This window comes from Pempheris klunzingeri, chromosome 16, assembly GCF_042242105.1.
Source record: "Pempheris klunzingeri isolate RE-2024b chromosome 16, fPemKlu1.hap1, whole genome shotgun sequence".
In the NCBI taxonomy this organism is placed as follows: Eukaryota; Metazoa; Chordata; class Actinopteri; order Acropomatiformes; family Pempheridae; genus Pempheris; species Pempheris klunzingeri.
Window position 1 is genome coordinate 2079506 of NC_092027.1, and position 20018 is coordinate 2099523.

At 43.4% G+C, this 20018-nt stretch overlaps 1 protein-coding gene across 1 annotated transcript in view; it reads right to left on the reverse strand.

The window, feature by feature from the left end:
* LOC139215996 (cell adhesion molecule CEACAM20) overlaps positions 1–19254 on the reverse strand; it is a 20778-nt gene extending 1524 nt beyond the window's left edge. Inside the window, exons 1-9 of the mRNA XM_070847045.1 lie at positions 19197–19254; positions 18554–18883; positions 15417–15580; positions 14507–14630; positions 12583–12861; positions 10774–11052; positions 10267–10521; positions 8702–8819; positions 269–308 (exon numbers count right to left, since the gene is read on the reverse strand). Of these exons, the coding sequence (XP_070703146.1) occupies positions 290–308; positions 8702–8819; positions 10267–10521; positions 10774–11052; positions 12583–12861; positions 14507–14630; positions 15417–15580; positions 18554–18883; positions 19197–19245 (1617 nt within the window). The 5' untranslated portion in view covers positions 19246–19254 and the 3' untranslated portion in view covers positions 269–289. The remainder of the gene's footprint in view (positions 1–268; positions 309–8701; positions 8820–10266; positions 10522–10773; positions 11053–12582; positions 12862–14506; positions 14631–15416; positions 15581–18553; positions 18884–19196) is intronic.
* Between the last annotated feature and the right edge of the window lie 764 nt (positions 19255–20018).

Sequence of the window (20018 nt, forward strand, 5' to 3'; positions counted from 1 at the left end):
GTTAGATTCAGATCATTTGCTTCACCTCTCTTCATCCTCACATCATAACTCATTGACACATTAAGAAGACATATCTGTGTTTGGAGGAGTGTGACTCTGCGTTAATGAACACCAGATGTAGTGGAGGAATAAATCATGTGTCTAAGAGAAACAAATAAAGTTTCTAAGATAAAAAAAAGAAATAAAAACGTGGACTGAATGGTGTATTTGCATTGTTGTCGAGCACTTTGTGAGTGAACATGTGATCTCAGTAGGTGTAGAGACTCACCAGCAGTGTGCAGGAACTTCTTTAGTACGGAGACTCGACCCTGAGAAGAGAAAACACAGATTAGTGACCTCGGCACCACCGGATGATCTCCACATGATCTCCGCTATCACCTAGGAGGACTGTTTATGGGTTCGGATGGTACGAACGCTGAGGATAAACAAGATTAGATGGACTCAAATATGACGACACTGCGTCCGAACTGCGATGAAATGTTATGACATGTTGTTATGAAAGGACAGATGTTTGTTAACTCGCGGACACCTTTATCTGACTGCATCGTTATTCCCTTGGCACACTGTCAGGGTGATGTAACCTCACACACACACACACACACACAGTATCTGTTTGGAGGTTAAAACCACAGAGGAAGAGGGTGAAGCATCGTCATAAACATGCACTTAAACTCTTTAAAACATGGTTTCTCTTCAGCGATTTGGAGAAAACTAAATTTAGCTCCTCAAAGACAGTTTGAGGACATTTTGATGAATGTGGAAGTGATGCTGAGAGGCTGGATGATTTTAAAGTTCCAGGACTTCAGCGTTAAATCCTCACCGACTGAACTGTTAAACTATCGACCTGCTCGGCCACATCTGCGTTTGCTCTTCACGAAACCCTCCGTGAGGCCTCGGCGACCGCAGAACAAACACCAGCCGGCGCCTTTAAGAAATATCTTTGTGTTGAGTCAGTGAATCTTATCGAAGAAAGTGCGATACAGCGACAAACAGAAACAGCAGGGTTCAAACCTCCACGACGAGAAAAAGAGTGGAGCGGATAAAAAAAGGGGAAGTGTGAAAAGGTCAGAAACACCTGAAGGAGTCAAAGATCAAACACAGAGAGGTGGAGAATGTGACGATCCGGCCCTTCAGCTGTTTATCTGTGAGTTTACTCAGCGGCAGAGAAGAAAGACGAGAGCGGCGACAGACAGGGTGGAGCCACGTTCGTCTGTCTGAGGAAACCTGAGCCGCCATTTTGGTGATCTTAGTCCCTTTGTTTTTGTCTGTCTGGTGACTCTTGACCTCTTCATCCTGGTTGTGCCCTTAAAATTCATCGATTTAGTTTGGAGTTTTACTTGCTGTTGAGCTGATCGGTGCTCAACCTCCACCTAAAGATGGAGGACAGATCCACAGTTCTCAGACCTGTTCTGTGTGACTGCAGAACAAAGACATCGATTACTGTCTGGATGAATCGTATTTGCTCTATGAACTGTCAGTTTAAAAAAGGCTTCAGGTAAAGATGACATGTTTGCTAACAATGAATCATTTATCATATTAGTTTAATGCTCTACTTCTCTAGTTGTTGCAGCTCCACAGAAAAAAAGATGGTTTGGATTCTGAGAACTTGGTTTACTAGTAAGTTCATTAATAAAGTGCTGGAAAAGAAACTCCTTGTTAGTTGGAATAATTATAATCACAAAACTACATTTGCATGCTACACAGGTATTATTTTAAAGCCAGCATGTGTCACTTTAACTGTTATGCTCATCAACAGGTGGAAGAAGGTCATGAAGTCCAAGACAGCAATCGACTTTTCATTTGTAAAAGTAAGAACGAGCTTTTTTCTGCTCTCAAAAGTCGCCGTCTTGATTAAATTCCTCTTTTCATTAGAGGACACACAGATTTGTATTCTACCTTTTTCATTATGAGTGATCCCTTTCTTGCTCCTATATTATAGGATAATGTTCTTTAAAGCTCTGCTTTCTTCTGAAAAGAGTCCAGGCTTATCGTCCGGGCCACAAGTACTGAAACATTACTGCATCAAAAGAAGTGAAACCGAGTGACAGGCGACTCGAGGTCACAGAGAAGAAGCTGTGGCTTGATCAGGCAGACAAACAGAAATGAAACAGATGGAACAGGAGAATATAAATGAGGAAATGGAGGGCGAACGAGGGATGAAGAGGCAGCGACACAGACGTGAGCTGAGTAAGACGAGTGCAGACATGACAGCGACATTCCTCCCATTCTGAGCGCCGGCCTCGCCCTCGTCAGCCAGAGACGCCTCCCGTTAGGAAGCAAAGGTCAGCTCGTCTAACTCCACTATTTATTGATCCGGCTCCCATTTTATCATGATTATTGCAGCAGAAGTTACCATGGAAACCGCTTATAATGATCATCTCTGTCTGGTAAAGTCAAAAAAAAAAAGCAGATTACTTGATAAGCCACTTAAAAATGCATTTATTCTGTAATCTAGAGCCCAAAAACTGTGACGTGCTCTTGGATATGATGCTTTCCCACCAGCACCTGCTCGGCCTGCAGGGTTCTCCACCAGGTGATAAGACCTGGATGAGTCACGAGAGCGACTCGTTCACAAGAATCCAACCCGCCATTTTTTTAAAACCCTGGAAACAGACCGGGTGTTTTTATTATTAACGCTCCAGGTCCTCAGTTGTGTTTGTGTTTGTGTTTGTGTCACATGCAAATTACACCACCGGAGTTTCAGGCCGCCTTGCTATGACGACCAAGTCGAGCTAAAACTGAGTGATGGAAAAGAGAAATGTTCTGTGCCGCTGCTAAATGTAGCCCTATAGTTTTTTGAGGACGTGCAGTCGAGCTAAAACTCCTTTCTTAGGAGCAGTTGTTTAATGTTTAATCCAGAATCTTAAATCGATCAAAAACAAGCTGCAGCAAACATCTGTCACGTCCGTCCGCATCGCTGTGAGTAAAAGCCTTTCGGTGGCATGTTGGTCCTGTCTGCAGCTAATAAAGCTGAGTTACAGGAGATGAGGAGCCTGCAAAGAAATAAATTCCTCAATATCCAACGTGTAATTACGACTGGGGGGGGTGACGTGAACGGGTTTTCCCAGATGTCAGCTTGTTTTTCTGCACGCAGCATCGAGAGGAAGAGATAGAAGAAGGGTTTTGAACCAGAGCAGCATGAAGGACTCTCTCACTGGTCTTTTCCCAGTTCGGTTTACTGGTTTTAAAAGATTCAACCAAAATATAACACGTTGATATCCATTTATCTCAGCAGCCCTGAGATACTCAACACTTCCCTGTTATTATTTCAAAATAAAGCTTTTATCTCTCAACTCAATCTATCAGATTACAAAACAACCACAGAGTGAAGACGTGTGGTGAATTACAGGGTGAAGTTTGCAGAAACAACTGACTTATTGCCCTTCAATCAAGACTTTTGTGATAGATAGTGTATTTTTATTAAAGACGCCAGTTTCTTTTTACTTCCAACATAATTTCAGGACAATGTAAGGAGTAGATTTGCTGAGAGAACCTTTAGAAGTAGTCCCTGTTGTCAGGGGGGGGGGGGGGGGGGGGGGCAGCATGCAGCCTGACAGGTGAAACCCAGGGTTTAAAAAAGCCCACAAACAAACTGCTGCTGCTCATTAAGCGTTTGTCTGGAAATCACAACATGTCGATCCAGAGCCGTGGTCATGATGATGGAGAGGAAAACCAGCCAATCAGTGGTTCACCTGAGAACAAGCAGCCACCTGGGGGCAGCTACACACACACACACACACACACACACACACACACACACACCTCGGAGGAGGAGGAGGAGTCGAGCTCTGAAATAGACATTAAGGTTACTGATCACTTCCTCTGTGTAGTTTCTGTGAACCTAATGGACATCGAGCAGTTTAACAATTTGACCATTTCTTTGTTTAACTTAGTTTAATTCTAGACTGACGACTGTATGAATGTATTTTTTAAATCAGAATGTGACTTGTAGCTGCGCTGCCTCTTGAGGAAGTGCTTTTCTCTATTATCTCATAATGAATGGGCAGGAGTGGGGGGGCAGGTGTGGTAAGATCCTTAAATTCACTCACATTTATCAAGAGAAGTCATTCTTTGGTTCAAAGTAACTCCAGCTTCTGCAGATAAACGTGACGGAGAGTTCCTCCCTGTGAATTCAGGTGAGCTGCCTGATTAATCTGTGTGTTCTGCTCCTTTGAGCCCTCTGATAAATACAGGTCTTGCCTGATTTTATCAGTTAAATCCCCTCTTGTGATGAATCGCACAAAGTTTCCTCACACATGGGTCGGCCTGTATGGGGGCAGGTGGTTTCAGTGTTTTGTACAAATTGCTTTTCCTCAAAGCTTAAAGTCTGCACCTGCAGGAGCTGCTGAATCTGCTGATTCCCTTTTTTCATTAAAAGCTCATACGGGCTCCTGTTCGATTATCAGAGGACAGAATCTTTATTTGCAGTCCCTCTCCCGTGCCTCCACACAGCAGGTGTGTCTGTTATTGTAACCTGCACAGAACCGGTTTTGGTTTGAGACCTCCAGGACAAGGACATTGTTGTGCAGTGAGGTCATTTTTCTTTAAAAGTCTTGGTTTTTAAAAGAAAATCTGTTGCTGGAGGGCCGTCAGGCTTAATGTTACAGGATTAAAGTATGTTCCCAGTTTGATGAGGGACTCACAGTCAACGAATGAGCAAACGAAATATGTTCAAGTGGCCGTGACACAAACAGGATATTTCTGATCTGTGCGCTTCATTCACTGCTGAAGATACTGAACCCCGAACGTGTGCGTGTTCAAGACAGAAGACATGAACTACTGAGCTCTACCACTAAAAACACACCACCTGGGCGACTTGTTCCTTTATCACCGTGGACACACACCATCCTGCTGCCACGGAGACTCACTAGAGACCCAAATATGGATTAATCCACCGCTGAAAATAGTCCCCAAAAGATGCACCAGTCTTGTTTTGTGTGTGTAAAACCTAGAATGAATGACACTTCGAGAAATTACTTCTTTGTAAGGTGTTTTTTAAAGATTTCCGTCTTTAGTAGCCAGTGGGCTTCACGCTGACATGCTGTCGGTTGGTTTCTGCACCCCGGAAAACACAAAGTAACGTCAGAAAAAGTCTCATAGAGATGTCTAACTAATGTTTAGCCCTTAACGTGGCAGCATGTTTGCTGATGTAACCACTTAAATAATGCAAAGACTACACCTCCAAGTCCTCCGTACTCGTATCTATGCATCCGTCTGTCAGCTGAAGTCGTCCTGTGTCTTTAACTCTGCTGTCAACACTCTTCTTCTTCTTCTTCTTCTTTTTTTTGTTGCACTTCTCTTCCGCTCAGACGTCTGACAGACGATGTGTGTTCATGTGCAGCTTATCACACAGACACATTTTGATGTCTGGAGATGTCTGACAGTTCTAATTAAAGTCCTGCCTTCCTTGTCTTTCCATCTTTTTGACCCACTTCTTTGGCTTTGACCTCCATTCCCTTATTCCTCCACTTCCACTTCCAACAGAACAAGGCAATCAGCTATATTCAGGTAGGAAAGTGAATCCAAACCAGGCTCCTCCATTTGCTAGAAACATCTAAAATGAATCCCAGACCATCACCTGAGGGTGTCGAAGACACAGAAATCAGGATCTGTCACTCAGACCTCCATTAACAACAGCGACGTGAAGAACAAAGGCCCTCTGTCATCGGTGCTGACGCCCTCTAACAGTGAAACAACGGCGGGACAGACAAGTCAATCATCCTGAGGCCCCCCGGAGGTGCCGAGAGGCGCTCCACAGTGGAACGCCACCTCTAGCTTAGACACCTGATGACCTGTGTGGCATCACGTGACCATCCGGCTCTGTCAGCGCTCTGCTTCACCAGCGGCAGAGTTTGTTAACGGACAAGTCCGAGAGTAGAGGGGAGGAGACGCTTAAAGCTCACACCTGCAGACGCAAACAGTCCTCCAGGATGTTTTCAAAGACCTGCAGGATGAGAAAACCATCTCCCGCTGTCTCTAACAGATTTACATATCAGTAAAAGTGTCTATTTGCCCCTGGGGGTAAATGGGTTAGTATGAAGAGCATAAAAAAGACAAACAAAAACGGATGCAGTGGGTAAGTGGGTCTAAACACATGACCTGGTTTGTAATAACTAGTTTGAGTTCTCAGTTGCAGGATGGTTAGACAACAGCACTACCTGATAACAGTAGGATGGGAAAAGATCACATGGGACATGGAAAGCGTCTTTCTAGCAGAAAGCCTTGGGGGCAAACTTCCCTCACGTGCAAGCTAAGCGTCTCAACGCTGGAGGCACCAAAGTGACACACACCTGGCTGCATATCAGCATTGTTGGACACCGACACCTGCGTGCAAACAGTAACAGCAGGCAAGACTGAAGACTAAAGGGCCAAATATACTTCAAGCACGGCACGAATCACTTCCTAAACCTCTTCAGGTTGGCTGCTAGCTGTTGTATACAGTAATAGTGTAGTAACAGTTACGAGGAGGGAGGATCAACAGTCGCCAAGCAGGAGCTCCATGAAAACAGGAAGGAGAAACAAAAGGTGAATGACGACGTAGAAGGGAAATCACTTTTCCCTCAGAGGTAACGTTGTGGATTTAAATTCCCCGAGTGCTTTAGCAGCTGTGTGTTTAAGAGCTGCAAACTCTCGGCCTTCAAATTGCCAAATTCAGGACTCTCTCAGTCTGTCACTGACTCATCCGTTTGTTCTTTGTGTCAGAGCTGCAGCTTCCTGTCGAGCTCCTCGGTGTGTTGAAACCTGACAGGATGTGGCGCTGGTTTGCATCACCACTGCTGTTTATGAAGAACGCACCGCTCAGGTGTGAACAGATCTAATCTTTCACCACAGTCGGTTGCATTTGATTTCAACTGCTGCTTTAAGTAATTCGGGGAAAATTCAAGTGGAGTCTGTTGTCGCGAGTTCTTCTGTTGCCAAGGCCAGAAAATAGATATTCAAGGTATTAATTTTTTTAAGTAGCTCAAGTCAAAGCTCAACTTTTCATTCTTCCAACTGCAGTCTGAGCATAATCACTATTAAGTTATGTTTTGACAAAATAAATCTCATCACAGAGTTCATGTAGCTGCTGCTTCCACGGTCAGTGGTGGTATTTAAAAAGACGGGAGGTCCTTCAAGTACAGAGAGGAACATGAGGAGAGAGGAATCAAAAGCAACAGAACAGCTACTAAAAAGGAGCACGTGAGATCGTTTTGTCGACTCGTATCTTAAAGTAAAGGAAAATGCCGCCAGTAATTCAACTTCATTCCAAAGCAAATGCTGCAATAAATTGTGTTTAAAGACGATTTCAACACGACAAAATCTTCTCTGAAGGTGGATGAACAGTGACAGTTACCACAGTTACCACAGTTACCACAGTTACCACAGTGACGGTTACTGTTGCCATAGTGTTGGAGGGCGTGGACGCGCAGCAGAGTGTGTGTGTGTGTACACGCAAGCATTTGTACGTGTGTGTGTGTGTGTGTGTGTAACCATGCGTGCGCATTAGTCCGACATGTTGCAAGACGCCGAGGCGTGAGAGGAATGAAAAGAATTTACTCGAAGGTCACAAAGTGGCAGACATGTCTGCGATACGTACCGACACACAAAATGACAGATATCCTACACACACACACACACACACACACACACACACACACACACAGACTCAGACAAAGAGGGTCAGATAACACACGCACACACACACACACACACATTAACCTGCTCTGTACAGACAGGCATTTTAACAGTGACGCATGAAATCATGGAGAAAACAGCAGCAAAGAAACTACTGGAAAAGCTTTTTTAGTGTTGAGAAATGTAGAAGAATATCACACATTTTTCAGTGACAAAACGCTGATAAGACAGATCTAAACACACCCACAGACTAATAACACTGCTTTTTTTTCCTCTGCCAAAGTATGTGAACACTCCTGGGTGCATTTTCCCGGCTCTGGCCTGGTTTGTGTGAGTTCTTCCAACTTTGTGTCAACAGTGTGCGTCTGTCTGTTATTCCTGTTTCAACATGACAAAGCCATCCAACACCTTTGGGATGAAGGGGAACACCGACAGTCAGAGGCCCAGACCGGAGGAGGATGTTACAGCAGCAGCAGAATCACATAAGGCGCGTTTCCACCGGCTCGACTTGGCCCTACTCGACTCGACTCGGTACGCTTTAGGTAGCGTTTCCACCGGCCCTAGTACCTGGTACCTGGTACTGTTTTAGTACCTCCTGGCCGGGGTTCCAAGCGAGCTGAGTCCAGCCGTGAAGGTGACGTCACTGGACTGCAGGCCACTGATTGGCCAGGGAATCGCGTCACTGGATGAGTCATGAGAGCGACTCGTTCACAAGAATCAAACCCGCCATTTTTAAAACACTTCACATAAACACTGTGGTCTAATGAAGAGGTGGCGGCGCTCCTGTGCTTGGTGGCTGACGACAAGATTCAGAGGGAGTTCGACGGGGCTACAAGAAACGCCACCGGAGTTTCGCTCCGTCTTGCTATGACGACCACGTTTGAGGTGGTACCTGGTGTAATGGAAACACAACCGTACCGAGTCGAGTAGGGCCAAGTCGAGCCGGTGGAAACGCGGCTATATAGCTGTAATGTTTTGGTCACGTAGTGGACTAAGTCAGGGAACTGCCTCAGAACAAAAGCTTGGACGTTCTCTCCAGTCGCTCCAGTAAAGTCGAGCTCAAGTCTCCAGAAGGCTGAGTACTTACGGTACTTTCTGTCTGCAGTACACGATCAGAGCGATGGCGGCAACAACAGCGACGATGACGGCGATGACGATGCCGGCGATGGCTCCGTCTGAGAGACCTTCATCCAGTGCTCCTTCTTCTGCAAAAATAGAGCACAGTTCACATGTTAGGGAAGGCTGGGGTCCAATAGTCTTAACATTCTGCCAAGCATGCTTTGTAGTTAATTGCAGTAAAGTGTACTGACTGCATGTCTAAGGAGAGAAGCCACAGTGACTCATCGTGAGAGTAGAAAACAGTCTAACTGGGTCACGAACGCTGAGACTTTACACACTGATTGACAAGTTATATGCACCATTGTCAAGACTCGACTGAAATTACGATGCTGACAACGTTCCAGCGCGAGATGATCACAAGAGGAAAACCAGGAGGACTGCTGCTCGTTTGAGTGGAAATAAAGCTGAAGCTGAAAGTTGCTCAAAACTCTGGATAGATAATGTTTACGACCAACAAAGTCTAGGAGGGGAGACGGCCATTTTTGTGTGTTATCAGTTTTCTTCCTCGGTCAAAAAAGAAGGAAATATTGTCGAAGCAACTGAATTATTCTTAGGTCTTTAATATAAAGTGTTTCTCCTCAGTACTGCGGTCATTTAAGAACATGTTCATTAGTTTAGGCAGGACTTTGTCAGCCTTTGTTTGGAGTCTTATGCTTTGAGTTTAACGCTACCATTAGCGTTTTAGCCCCAGTGCTAAATTGACAGTAATTAGCTTGTTTGTCCGTCCACTGAAATGCCGCGATGGACAAACTACTCAAATATCTATTCAAACGTCCTCCTGTGTACATATTTAATCTAGTTTTCCAACGCCCAGAAAAGACACGACACCACAAACATGACAGACGAGCAGTTCTCATTGGTCAGAAAAGGCGCCATCTTTGCCTTCGGTATCCAGTTCATATAATACATCTGTGGTTAAGATGGCTGCAGGGATGTTACACACAAACATTAGCAGCATGTGGACGTTCACGTGCATGTAATAGTTATCATTTCAGTGTGCTAAATGTACAACTGAGACTGACAGCAAGACGAAGGAGTCCAAGCTGGACACAACTGCTAACATTAGCACGTTGGGATGCCAAGTTAGCAGCTTGTGGATGTTAACATGCATGTAACATTTAGCGTAATGGCATGCTAGCATTAGCATTAAACTCATTTACAAGGAGTTGGCCACTAGTTTTGGAGGTTCACTGTGATGAAGCATTGGCAAAACCAAACTTGGGTGAATGCCATAAACAAATGAAAGGTAGTGCAGGACGCTGCTGCTGAGTCATGAACCGGTTGGGTTTCTTTTAACCTGTGCCATGACATAAGACACACAAGACTATTGTTGGCACAGCTCTGACCTCTGAGGTCTTCACGGTTGGTTGGTTGATTGTAATGAAGGTCTGCAGTGACAAACCTATTATTGCAGTAATAGCCCAACACTACCAGGACATTTTGTCCATCCATATCTGCAGCTGATGGAGACAACAGTGAGCGTATTCCTTTAAAAATCTAATCTGGGTTCCAGGCTACAGATAACAATCGTACCTTTGACGGACAGGGTGTGGGTGTACGTGCTGGTCTTGCCGGTAACAGCGTTGAATGCCACGCACGTGTACGTTCCAGTGTTTTTGTAAACAGCCGACTCGATCTCGTACTTGGCAATTTTCACCGCCGTCACTGTGCCGTTAAACTTCCAGGTGAAGTTGGCGGGAGGGATGGAGGCGGCAGAGCATGACAGCGTCACTTTGTCCTTCACCTCCACGGCCTTTTCGCCTTCCACCACCGCTGGATCAGGACCATCTGGTGATAACACAAGAAGAAAAGAGGGTTTATTGGTAACAGAGCTGTGGCTCATTTTGCTCACTGTATGTAGGATCCCAGGTACAGGGAAGTCAATTAATGTCTGTTTATCTATCATTTTTATTATTATTATGGATTTCTGAATGAGCTCTGGACATGAAAGTGGTAATAAAATAAATCACAGACAGAGCAACGCCCATAAATGCCTCCTGGTGCCACATGTTCAAGTCTCTCAGCAAAACAAACACTCACAGTTGACCATCATGTTGAAGGAGGCTTTCTCGGTCGTGACCGGGTTGCTGAGCTCACACTCGTACACCCCGTTGTCCTCCTTCTGCAGCACGTCGATCATTATGGAGGTCTTGTTGTCGGCGAACAGCAGGCGGGAGCTGGGAGCCAGAGGTTTGCCATCTTTCAGCCACTGTCTGGACATCATGGCACCAGTGGTCGCCTGGCAGCTCAGGTTGGCTTTGCTTGTGCCAGCAATGAGGGTTTCAGTGGGCCCAGTGATTTCAGTGCCTGAGATGGGCTCTGTAAACATTAACGGGAGAGAAAAATGTCCATTACATTGTACTTCACCTTAAGGTCTTTCCTATTTGAATGACCTTTGATTTAATTTGATTATCTGGCAAACCAAGTTGCACTTTTGGTGGATAATAAACTTCACTAAATGAAACAGAACCTGGTTAAAACAAGTGACAGGCAGATGAAAAGTGCTGAACTCTTCAAGTTATAGGTCAAAGACAAAAAGGCACTCCAGTGATATTTCACAGAGAGACTGAAAAAAACCCCTACATTTCCCATGATGCAGCTTGATAATGTCTTCAATTAGAGCACCTCTGCCTTGACAGGATAAGATAACCCTGATGACATCACTATGACATCATCAGGGTTATTTTCTAATGCTTGAAAAACTCCTCCAGAGCTGCAGAGGACATTATAAACCAGCCAATACACTGATCTTCACCACCAAAACGCAGGTTGTGGCCAATGAAACACATGGAAGTGATTACGTTCTCCATATATAATAGATTTTATTCTTTTCTAGGAATCATATCAAAAGTCACTTTTAAAATAATGCTGATTTTCTACTTATTGCATCAAGAATCAAAATGAATTTAAATCAAACAAAGGATTCCCAAACATTCCCACCTGTGGCGCACTCTCATACTTTAAAAATTTTAACTATTTCAATCTGCCAAACGTCACCAAAATAAAATGTTCATGTCATTTGATCTTTCATGCAAACTCCTCCTCCTCCTCTTCCTCTTCCTCCTCCTCCTTTCTATCATCCATGCAGAAACAGAAACTCCTCAGGGCATAATGTAAGACCATCCTCCAACCCAGCAGGTTTCACACTCGCATTTGCATTCACACACACACACAAATTGGTCTGCCGCCAGCTTGAAAACATCATCAAAAGCAAGAGGGAAGTAATTACAGACAGCGTAGCTTCATGTCGAGCCTTTAGCGGGGCTGCTGTGTTTGTGTTACGCAACGTTTCAACACCTCACGGGTAAAAACTGTGAGCGATCCGCTGTGGGTCACCACACACCATAACACTCTCATGCCTCGAAGATACATCTGTCACCAGGAAAAGTAAAGCTTTCAGTCCGTCTGTTGATTCCAGCGAGCGTGTGACTCATCCCCAATTATTTATTTGGAAGAGCCGTTGGAATGAAACCTCCCATAAAATGTCTAATTAGCGTCCCTTTTCTAGTTGATTGAGTTGATTAAACTGCTCCAACTATAGCTGTTTAAGGACTATTACAACGTAACTGCAGTTTTCTTTTGTTTGATTTTCCTTTCAACCCTTTATAACCTGCAGTACTCAAATACTGCCAATGCTATGAAAAGTTGCATTAATATGGACGTGTGAAATACGAATCGATAGCGAGAACAAAAACAGACCTTTGACACGGTCGACTTTATGTTTAGTTCAAGGAAAACTCCAAGGCAGTGACGGAGTCAGAAGTTTACAAGCTCAATGGCAGCACCGAAATGGCCTGTGATGACGTCTGGCATCAGATTCCCAGAGTGTTTCTCTGTCAGGTTACTCACCGATCGCAGTGAAGGAAACGCCAGGAGAAAAGACGGCGCGTTCTGTTTTGGCGTTATTGGCGCTGCATGTGTATTCTCCCGCTTGCTTCCCCAATCCGAGTTCCTCGATCTGTTTCAGAGTCAGGACGGGACCCGTGACCTCCGTGAACAGCTTGTTGTGGTACCAGGAGAAGGTGGCCGCCGGGCTGGAGATGCATGAACAGGACAGACTGAAGTTGGAGCCGGAGCGGACGAACGCGGCAGGGTTTGGTGGAGTGATGGTGACTTCATCAGGGCCGTCTGTGGAGCAGCAACACATGGAAAAAGGAAATGATTATCAGTAGTTTGCATTAATCCTCTGCTGGTTGCTGCTTTTACTACATTAAAGCTCCGGATCAAGTCTTTTTTGACCTTGATCCCAATCTAAGTCCTTTAATAGGGAGTAGCTGCTGATAAAGACACTGAAGAGATACTTAAATCTATCTGACATATTGAAATAAGATCTGTAGCTATTAAATTTGTTTTACCTTCTTGATCTGACTATTTGGTTCCTACTATAAGTACTTTATAAATCTTTTATTTCTAAATGATGAACCATTGGTTTAATGTGATTCATTGTCTGGTTACAGTAATTAATGATGTTTTACTAGAAAATAAACTGTTCTCATTGTTATAAGAGGAACTTTTTAACTATGTTTTATGAAAACGTGCCCATCTTCTCATTGATTTCATGCACATCCTCATGCTGTAGTTGTAATTCTTAGCAACTTCAACATAAAGCCTGACCAGGTGAAGCACACAAGCGCGAAGGTTTTGATTAATTAATAACAGGGTTAACCCGCGGTTGATGCGGTTTCCCTGCCTTTCAGGTTAGTCATGGGGAAGGAGTGGAAGTGCAGGCCGCTGTGTACACAGTGTGGCTTAAGTACAGGCTGAGAGGGAGAGCCCTGCAAACACACACCACAATCTAAAGTGTGAGAGACGCATGGACACGAGGCCGCTCCGAGGGCCCGTCGTGCCTGAGTGGTTTAGGAACCTGAGCAGGTTTAAAGTCACGACTCCAGGAACACTGGAAAAGGTCAGGCATCGCTGTGGTTAACCGTAATTAACCAAGCGAAACTGTGACTTCTGACATGCTGGGGCATGAAGGAGTGGCACCGGCTGACTCATGTCTAACCTTTATTGTCTAACGGGTGTGGAGCTCAATCAACGAAATGCAGCGCTTCAAATAAAGCACAATAGACTGCAGAGTTAGTAAATGAATGAGGGAAACTGTCAAACTGCCAGGAAAGTGGAATAAATGGAGAGCAAATGTCTTGATCCTTTTTTTTTACTGTCACTGGACACGCCTTTCCAGAATTTATGTCTGTGGTGTTAAACCAAAGTCACCTAGTACCCAGAACATCGAATACCCAAAGGTAAAAGGTAGCACACACATAGATCTTCAGGAAAAGATGACTAATCACCATTTCACTCATTTATTCTGGTCGAGCACGCAAACGTTTCAGCCTGGCAGCCTTAATCAGAACATGGAGGGAAAGGGAGGTCGTGTCAAGTCCTAAAAAAAAAAAAATATATATATATATATATATATCTATGGTTTCATGATAAAATGACTAAGAGCAGGTGAAGGAGCTTATAGGCTCTTTGATATACATTCAGTGTTTCAATATTCTGAAATTTGTTCGGAGCATTTGGAGCTTTCTGCTATTGGAGAAACATTTGTTATAGAAGTGCAATAATAAATGAGACCACCTGTCGAACACACTATGACGTTACAAAGTCAAAGCACAGGGTAAGAAGTGACAGTAAGTTTCTGCAGGTGGTGTTATTCTGTCCGTAGCTAGCACTGCTAATGCTAACCAGCTAGTTATTAATGTTTACTAGTCCTTCTGTTGTCTCTGGGAGGAGCTACCAGGCAGCAGTGTGGGTGCAGCACACTCACAGTGGATGATGAGCTTGAAGGTGGCGCTGTTCTCGGTCAGCTGGTTGCTTGCTGTGCAGCGGATCGGACCGAGCAGGTCTGACCTGAGGACACCTGTGATGGTCAGCTCGCTGGACTGTTCCCCCTGTGATTCAGTCCAAAGCAGCAAAATACATCACTTAGATTTGAATTAACGGATTAAGAAATAAAAAGAAAGACACAAGACATAAATCTGTTACAAGCAAAAGTACTGAATTGGAAATATTACTGGAGTAAAATATAATATAATATAATTAAAGTACTAAAAGTAAAAGTATTCATTATGCAAAAAAAACATTTTGGAATAATATATATTACATTATTGATGCATTAATGTGTTCATCACTTTAATGATGCAGCTGGTTAAGATTGTTTTCATCACTTTATAAATAACACTTAAATCAGCATTTATTAGTTGATTTATTATCTTTTATCAATAATCTGAATCTGCAAAGTAAAAAAAAAACAACATATGTCGCTGAAATGTAGAGTAGAAGCATAAAGTACAATGAAAATATTAAAAACTGTGTTTTGGTAAATGTACTTTTCCGTGGAAAGATTATGTCACGTGCAAATTTGATTAGAGATTATTTATTATATAGATTAAAAATTAACAGACGTCAAAAAAGGTCAAACTTAACTGTCTCTATTTAGCTTTTTTTTATTTTTATAAATGACTATTTGCATTTACAGTAAAAAGAAAGTAAATTTAAGAAAGTTTAAATCATTGCATATACTCTATTAATAAAGTAATAGATTGAGGTGGATGAATGAATGAATGAATGAATTATGAACATCTGCATCAACCATGAAATCTTAATTCTTAAATCTTAATTTAATGCATAAATTCACAGCATCAAAAAGGAAACACCAGATAAACGTTTAAGCTGACCTCTACGAGCGTGATCCGTTTGCCGTCGGCCACGATGGGCACGGCGCCGCTCATCCAGCCGAACTTGATGTCGGAGCCTTTGGCGGAGCAGGTGAGAACCACGGTGCTGTTGTGCTCGATCGCCTCAGGCAGGCTGGACACGATCTTCACTTCAGACACCGGGTCTGCAGGAGGAAACGGGGAGGTTGTTTTGCATGAGGAACAAAGGAATGAATTGTTGAATTGAATGGAACTGAATGTGGATGAAAAAAAAGCCTGAGATCAAAGGAAAAGAGGGGAGAAAGGCATGCTGGGATTTTTAAAAAAAGTGTGCAAATATTTTTGAATATTCACAATAACACTTGTGGCTGTACTGTATTTACACTCTATCATAATCTCCTTTCTGTTTTTATGTGCTGCGAATGAAAACGAACAGTAGCAGTCGATTCTACTTTGCTGTTTTTTCAGCCACTGTTGAGCTAAAATATGAGACTTCCTGCACAGAGGTTTCACATTAAAAGCCTTGCATCAGCTCAAAGGGTGTAATGCCTGTGGAATATTTACAGTAAGTGTTGGGTGTGTCAGTAAAAAAAATAAAAATCCACCAAACAAAAGAGAAGGCATCAAAAAAAAAACAGCAACTAAACAGTAGCAGTCGGTTCTACTTTGCTGTTTTTTCAGCCACTGTTGAGCTAAAACATGAGACTTCCTGCACAGAGGTTTCACATTAAAAGCCTTGCATCAGCTCAAAGGGTGTAATGCCTGTGGAATATTTACAGTAAGTGTTGGGTGTGTCAGTAAAAAAAATAAAAATCCACCAAACAACAAAAGAGAAGGCATCAAAAAAACAGCAACTAAAGTGCCAAATGTCATATTTTAATGCCTCTACAGGTGTGTCAGGCTGGGATTTTCCATTAACATTAAAGTAGTCAACAGTTTTGTTGATGAAGTCCTACCACAAATGATCCGTTAATGGAATAATGATTAAGCACACTGCTCGCTCGAGGTCTGTTTCTCTTCCCACAGTTGTAATTGCGCTCAGAAATCAACATTTGAATGGAGTGAACGGCGACGCCAGAGAGATCGCAGCAGCCAGACCTGCTGGACTCGTTCTCAATCAATCCTGCAGCTCTGTTTCTGAGTGTTCGACGCTGTTGTTTCTCAATGATTAGCCAGTAGCAGGCAGCCAGTTATGACAGTATGGCAGCAGACTACCGCACAGGAAGAGTTCATCCTGTAGCTCAACACAGCGGCACTTGGGAGGTTGTTTTTCTTAGACCACCAAACCGCCGTGCAGGGATTCACTCTACTGTGATGCAAAAGGAAGAGGACAAAGAAACAAAACATGGGGACACTGGTGGTTTTGGTTTTGAGTATGTGCAAACTGTGTGGTTTTACTGTGTGAATGAGAGCCAAAGGGATGCTGGGAAAGGATTACCGCCACACATCCTTTGACAAATAAAGATTCACACTGAAAACATGTAGTTGACATAAACCCGACTGAAGACGTTTATGTTATTACCGCTGGCTGTGGCTTCGGGACAAACCTGCTGCGCCAACAGGTAATAAAGATATAATAAGCGTTAGATTAGCCAAAGTCTGGATTAGATTTTAAGAAAAACTCCCGAAACAGCCGCTGAATGTAGCTTTTAATCAAACTAACATGAGGAAATAGTGCATTTGTTGGGGACTACTTTCAGCGGCGGATTAATCCACATTTGGTGCTCTTGTGAGATTTTATTTTATACACACACATTTCCAGAAAGTCCTTTAAAGTTCACTTTTGGGCCGTATGAGGGAGCGTATTTATATTTCTACTAACTAACGTTACTTCTCCCAGTTTCTGCGGCTGCACTTCACCTGAATGGAGGTATTTTGTCCCATGAATAAAATCTTTAACCAACTGCACCTACAAACACTTATTTTGTCTATAAAATGTGTATTTTACAGATGAGACAGCCTGTTAATCCTAATTACACTCATTTGGTCTCAAGTATCCAACATGAGTTTATGTTTTCAATAACGTCTGCATGTAACAAAATTGTGATTTTTCAAATTTAACTCTCTTGTAATCGCTGGTTAATTCAAATTTAGAAGAGGTGAAAAGGAAAACACCGCTCCAGTGAGTTTAACACCATAACTGTTGGGTACAACACAATCTAACAAGGTTTTGTATTCACTCATAACATGGCCATCTTTGAATGAAACTGTGTGTGTGTTTTAAAGCTTTGAAGCGCGACTACAGTGTTAGGGCTGTGAAATACAAACACACACACACACACACACACACTCCAGGAAAGTAGAGTTTCAGGAGCCACACCCTTAAGGCGCTCAGTGTAGGAAGCTGCAGATTTGTTTTTCGGTCTGATGAATGAGGTTATAAAGTCTCAGCTCCTCTAACAGGAAAGTGGTGTTTATTAAATTTATTATATTTATTAAAGATGAAAAGCGGCAGAAAAGACTCAGGTTGGGGAACAACTGTAGTGATTTCACAACAGCCAGCCACATCCTGTGGAGTAACACAGCAGCATCATGTAGGGAAGAACTCAAATGCTCCAACAAATGCTTAAATTGTTGGCAAAACAAATGGGAAAAAGGAAGTATCTGTTTTCCTCCGCCAAAGAATATAGTCCAAGAACTGGCGTAACACGGTGTGGTTGCTAGGCGACGCATTAACCGCTCACTTAAGATTTTCCAGTGGCGCAGTGATATCAGCGCTCCAAGGCACCACCGCCGTATCAGGTGTGGCTTGCGCCTTCGCACTGAACCAAACTGCATTAGAGAGTCCAGCAATTTTACGTGCAACTGTTCTACGGACACATTATAAGACAAAAAAAACGTGAATTGAAGCACTTTTCTGGATCTCTAGAAGCTGCTGATCAACTCGGCGTGAATAAAGTCCAAGAAATGATCGGAGGAGCGACCTAATCGATGTTTGAAAGGACCCGTACGAACGAACCACCGTTAAATATATTAGAATTTAAAGCAGGATGGATTCACAGAGTCGTTGCAAGCATTATAATACAAGATTAAAACAATTTTCTGAATCTTTATGACACATTGTTCAATTCGGCATAGATGTAATCCAACACAGTGCTTATTGGGGGAGGGGGGGGTATCTTGCATCACAGGTATCTCACAGGTGAGAAATTACTCACTCAGGATTTGGAGCCTTGTTTCTCCGGTGTGGGTCGGGCCGGTAGTTAGTACGATGCTGACGCTGTAATCCCCGGCATCCTCCAGCTTCAGGGGTCCCAGGGTCAACTGGCCACTGGTCGTGTCAACCGATGCTCTTCCTTCGAAAGGCTCATTCACTATGAGCCCTGATTCCGTCAGCGTAGCAACATTAATCGGTTCAGTCCCGTCGTTGAAATTCCAGACAATAACGACATAACTCGGATTAGTAATTAGAGTCTTAAAAGTCACGTTTGCCCCCAGGATCGCGTCCACGGGACCCTCCGGCAGGGCGTCCTGCCCTGCACAGCATCCTGGGGGGGAGGAAACACGGGGGACAGGTGAGAGGAGGCAGGTAGACCTGCTCTGGCTTTGACCTGAGCAGGTGAGGAAAGGTGTGGCGATACTATACTACAGAAATAATCCTGAATAAGAACAGGAGGAATCATCATGAAGCCTCCAGTGGTTGTTTCTGATCGGAACATGTTAGTTTACATTATTTGAGCATGAATTCAAACAGGTTACACCCAAAGTTTCCACTGCGCACACAATGGAAACGCAGCAAGAACGTGAATAATACAGAAGATTATTGATTCCCGGCTCAATCTGAACCGATTGATTCCTTACCGACAAAAGAGAGCAGAAAGAGAAGCGACGCAGAGGCGAACAGATCCATCCCGGACGGTTCAAGTCTTCCCAGCAGAGACACAGACCACAATGCGGCAGTACCTGCAGCTTTTAGAGGGACACACCCAGACAAGGTGGACACACACACACACACACACACACACACACTCCTCCTACTATCCACACACACACACACACACACACACTCCTCCTACTCCTAAGAGTGGAGTTTCACAAGTCATTCACAAGTTTACAGAAATACACAATAAATACAGGTAGACTGTAAAAAAGATGTAGAAACAAGCAAACTAATAAACTAATAAAGAAAATAATATATGAAAACAAATAAAAAACTAAAAAATGTCTTGTCTTCTTTCTGAACGTCCCTTCCTTTGCATCCCAGAGGTGAATGCTGCACCGCTGGCTTCACTTATTTACGGTATTTCATCCCCTTCCTGTGAGTGTTTGTGGGGGAAACTCTCCAGCTTCTTCCCTCAGGAGAGCAGCACCACCAGCACATGATCATCTTTTGGACCATGATGCATTGCAGGAGATTAAACTACCCAACTGTACAGATGAAGTCATGAAGATCAGCTCAAACTTAATCATAAGATTATCTGCAACAGGAATATGTTTGCTTTAAATACTACATTTAGCTGATAATAGACCTACTTACATCCTTTTTTTTTATACTATACTCAAAGTAAACTGGATTAAAGGATTTGAATGCTTCTTCCACCATCTGATTTAATGTCTGAGCCGCACGTATCACTGGATGACTTGTGTGTGAAATCTTATTTAAGCGCTAACTAAAGCTGTCGG